This window comes from Trichosurus vulpecula, chromosome 3 (genome assembly GCF_011100635.1).
Source record: "Trichosurus vulpecula isolate mTriVul1 chromosome 3, mTriVul1.pri, whole genome shotgun sequence".
NCBI classification, from domain to species: Eukaryota; Metazoa; Chordata; class Mammalia; order Diprotodontia; family Phalangeridae; genus Trichosurus; species Trichosurus vulpecula.
The window spans coordinates 113,065,182-113,068,502 of record NC_050575.1 but is presented as its reverse complement, the minus strand read 5'-3'; the positions used below and the strand labels follow the sequence as shown (position 1 = coordinate 113,068,502).

Sequence of the window (3,321 nt, the reverse complement as noted above, 5' to 3'; positions counted from 1 at the left end):
CAGAGACAATGTCTTAGCTAAACTTTGCATCTGTGTCCTCACTAGGCACTACTACACTCTGTAGTAGACACTTTATTAGTATTAGTTAAACTGTTGAAATGAATTGGCTCCATGTCCCTCATATTAACCTGCTCTGCCTCTTTTCCCCCTGTAGGTGAAGGTGGTGACCCTGCAGCCTGAAGTGGCACAGATTGACCTATATATCCTTGGCCAGGCAGACCACTTCATTGGCAACTGTGTCTCTTCCTTTACTGCCTTTGTGAAACGGGAACGGGACTTACGGGGCCAGTCCTCCTCCTTCTTTGGCATGGACCGTCCCCCACAGCTTCGGGATGAGTTCTGATTTTCCATCCTCTCCCCCAGCAATCAAGGCCATGGATCCAGTGGTGGTGGTGTCATCTGGCCAGACAGCGAGGTCAGGTCACCAGCCTGCTTCATCCAAATGCTGGGGCGTGGGGGAGTAGGAGGGTGGCTGTGTCCAGTGTCTGGTCTTAACCTACCTGAATTCCAGGATATAAGCTGCCTTCTCATCTTACCTGCTGGAGACCAGAAAGCAGAATACCTCAAACTGCAAGGGCTTCCTCTAAGAAGAGAGCTGCCTTTGTGGTACATTTCTGGGTAATTCCTGAGCTAATCCTTAGTATTAGACAATGGAATACCCTGTTTCTTCCTTATTTCCCCATGCTCCTCTGTCTTCATCCTGCTGTTTCTTCAAGGGGTCTCTGTTTAATTGGCATTCTCTAAGCATCCACTGGCAACATAATGTGGTGGAGAGGGCATGGGATTTGGAAGCACTGCCTTTTCTACTTACAAGATGTGTGACTTTGAGTGAGTCACCTCAACTCTGTGGACCTCGCTTATCCCATCTGTAAAATAAGAGTGTTGGCATAGGTGACTTCCAAGGTCCCTTCCCACTCTAACTCTATAATCCTCTGAGCAGCAGATCTTCTGGATTACAGCTTTTCTAGTTTTAATACATGACCAGCCCAGATTTTTGTCCCCACATAACTATTTTTATAACAGTGGAAGGCATTCATATGGAAACCTAAAGTGGCCTTAACAGTGCAGACAAATGAGAAACTGGAATAGACTTGGCAACCTATACCATTCTTGCCAAAGATGGCCCTTTGGTTGTTTGCATGCTGCCACTGCCTTTCTGCATTATCATGGTCACCTCTCCTTTTGGGGTTCTCCTCCTTGTGAGAGCCCATGTGCACTGACATCCCAGAAGGACCATTTTGAATAAGCTGATCTCTAGCAAACCTCTCAGTATTAAGAATTTGCTTAAATGACTTTTACTCCCTCTGGGCTCCAGAGTGCTGACTGAAACTTTGTGCTTATTTCCTGCCTTCCTTCCTTTGCATGGTGGGATCTGAGGCTCTGGCCATGGGGTGTGACAACCAAGATGCAAGTGGCCCAGTCACTGGATGGGACTTCGAGATCAGTCTTCTCAATATTAAGTGACCCTTGACATCCTCTCTTACTCTAGCTTCCAGCCTTTCTGTAGGACCTGTGAGATTTTCTTCCGAAGCTCTGTCTAAATCCGGAGGAAATCATTCTCTCTCAGCATATTCTTATGACTAAGGCACTATACAATCATCCTGCCTACTGCCCAAGGGTGGAAACTTTAGCTCAATGATTTCTAAAGTTCTCAGATTTCAACACTGAAAGATAGCCTGCCCACCTCTGCCTCAGTTTCTCCTTGGTGGAGGCAGTTCAGTCTGGGAACTAGGAGACCTCACAGAGGAACCCCAGGCTTACCACTCATCACTTTGGTTTTAACATTGACATTCATCTTCTGAGGAAGAGCTTAATTCCCCCTGTAGGGTGGAAGTGATTTACTGTAGAGGTCACAGCTTGATCAGGGGACTTGCCTCAGGATGCCAGTCTGTGAAGGGAAGGCATGCAGGAAGATGAGTTTGTGCTGTTCAAATTCTGTTGCTACAAAGGGGCCTTAGGAAACCCTTCTGAGTGAGGAAAAGCCCCTGGAAAGGCATTTTGTATTTTTTTTCAATAAAATATAGCTATACATTTTTAAGTCTTGAATAAATTATCCAAATGACCATCTCTCACTCCTGTCCCCAGCCAGCCAGGCAGATTAACAAGCTGGTAAACAGACCTAGCAACCTCCTCATGTCCAAACATCTGCTCTGTCCAAACGTGCTGACCCAGAATAAGGTCACAAGAACAACCTGCTCCATACTTAAAGCTTGTGTAGTTTAGTGAGTCACTGTGTAGCTCACATTTCTGCAGGGCTTTTACAGTTTACAAAGCTCTTTCCTCACAATACCCCTACAAAGGAAGCAAGAAAAGGCTTATCTTCATTTTACAAATAGGCACAATGAAACCCAGAAAGATGAAATTGTTTGGTCAAGGTCACATGGTTAGCAGAGACTCAAATTTGGTCTCTAAATCCAATGTGCTCCAATTTATCAACAGATGAATATTAACAGGCACCAGCTGTGTTGGATATTGGACAATAATTAAATGATGGGTCTCAGTTTCTTCATCTAGAAAATAGGTCAACTAATATTGCCCTTTATAGGTTTATAAGGATATGATAAATACACAGTGGCTGTTAAGTTAAGGAGGCTGAGTTTAAAACTGAATCAGAATTGGGGGAGGGGGCAGGTAGACTGCAGCATATCACTTACAATGACTTAAGAAACAAAAAAAGATCACAAAAGATATCAAGGACATGTATGCCTGGAAAAGGCAGTGGGCCAATTGTGTAGTAGGAATGGGGATAAGATTCTTAAATGGGTATCCATGAAATATTAAAAGACCCAGAAGAAGGACTCTTACTTAGCTTCTTGATCCTTCACAGAGGATTTATGGAAGGAAGGGATGGGGATAGAGACTAGAAGTTTGATTTCATTGGTTTAAGAAACTCAGATAAGGAAATTCCTTCCAATGTTGGTTGCCATGCTCCTTGTGAAGGTCAGTCAACAAGCATTCACTTAGTATACGTTAGGCCCTGTGCAAAAAAAAAAAGACAAAAACAGGCCTTGCCTTTGAAGAACTCATTCTAATGGGGGAGATGTTGATCACAGGTACATACAAGATACAGAGTAGATGGAAAGTGATCTCAGAAGTGCAGGCATTAGTACCTGGGGAGAACTGGGAAAGGCTTCCTGAAGAAGGTGGTGTTTGAGCTAAGTGTTGAAGGAAGCTGGCAAGACTAAGAAGGAGATAGGAGGAGGAGGAGGCAGAACATTCCAGGCATGCAGGATACCCAATGCAAAGTCATGGAGACAGAAGATGGAGTGTCTGGTTTGAGGAACATCAAGTAGGCCTGCATTTCTGGATTATATTGTGTAT

The 3,321-nt window shown here is 44.3% G+C and overlaps 1 protein-coding gene across 1 annotated transcript in view; it reads left to right on the top strand.

Annotated features, from left to right (window-relative positions):
* The window catches only part of POFUT1 (protein O-fucosyltransferase 1), a 20,467-nt gene extending 17,482 nt beyond the window's left edge, over positions 1-2,985 (top strand). Inside the window, exon 7 of the mRNA XM_036749132.1 lies at positions 155-2,985. Coding sequence (XP_036605027.1) covers positions 155-343 — 189 coding nt within the window. The 3' untranslated portion in view covers positions 344-2,985. The remainder of the gene's footprint in view (positions 1-154) is intronic.
* The last annotated feature ends 336 nt before the right edge of the window (positions 2,986-3,321 follow it).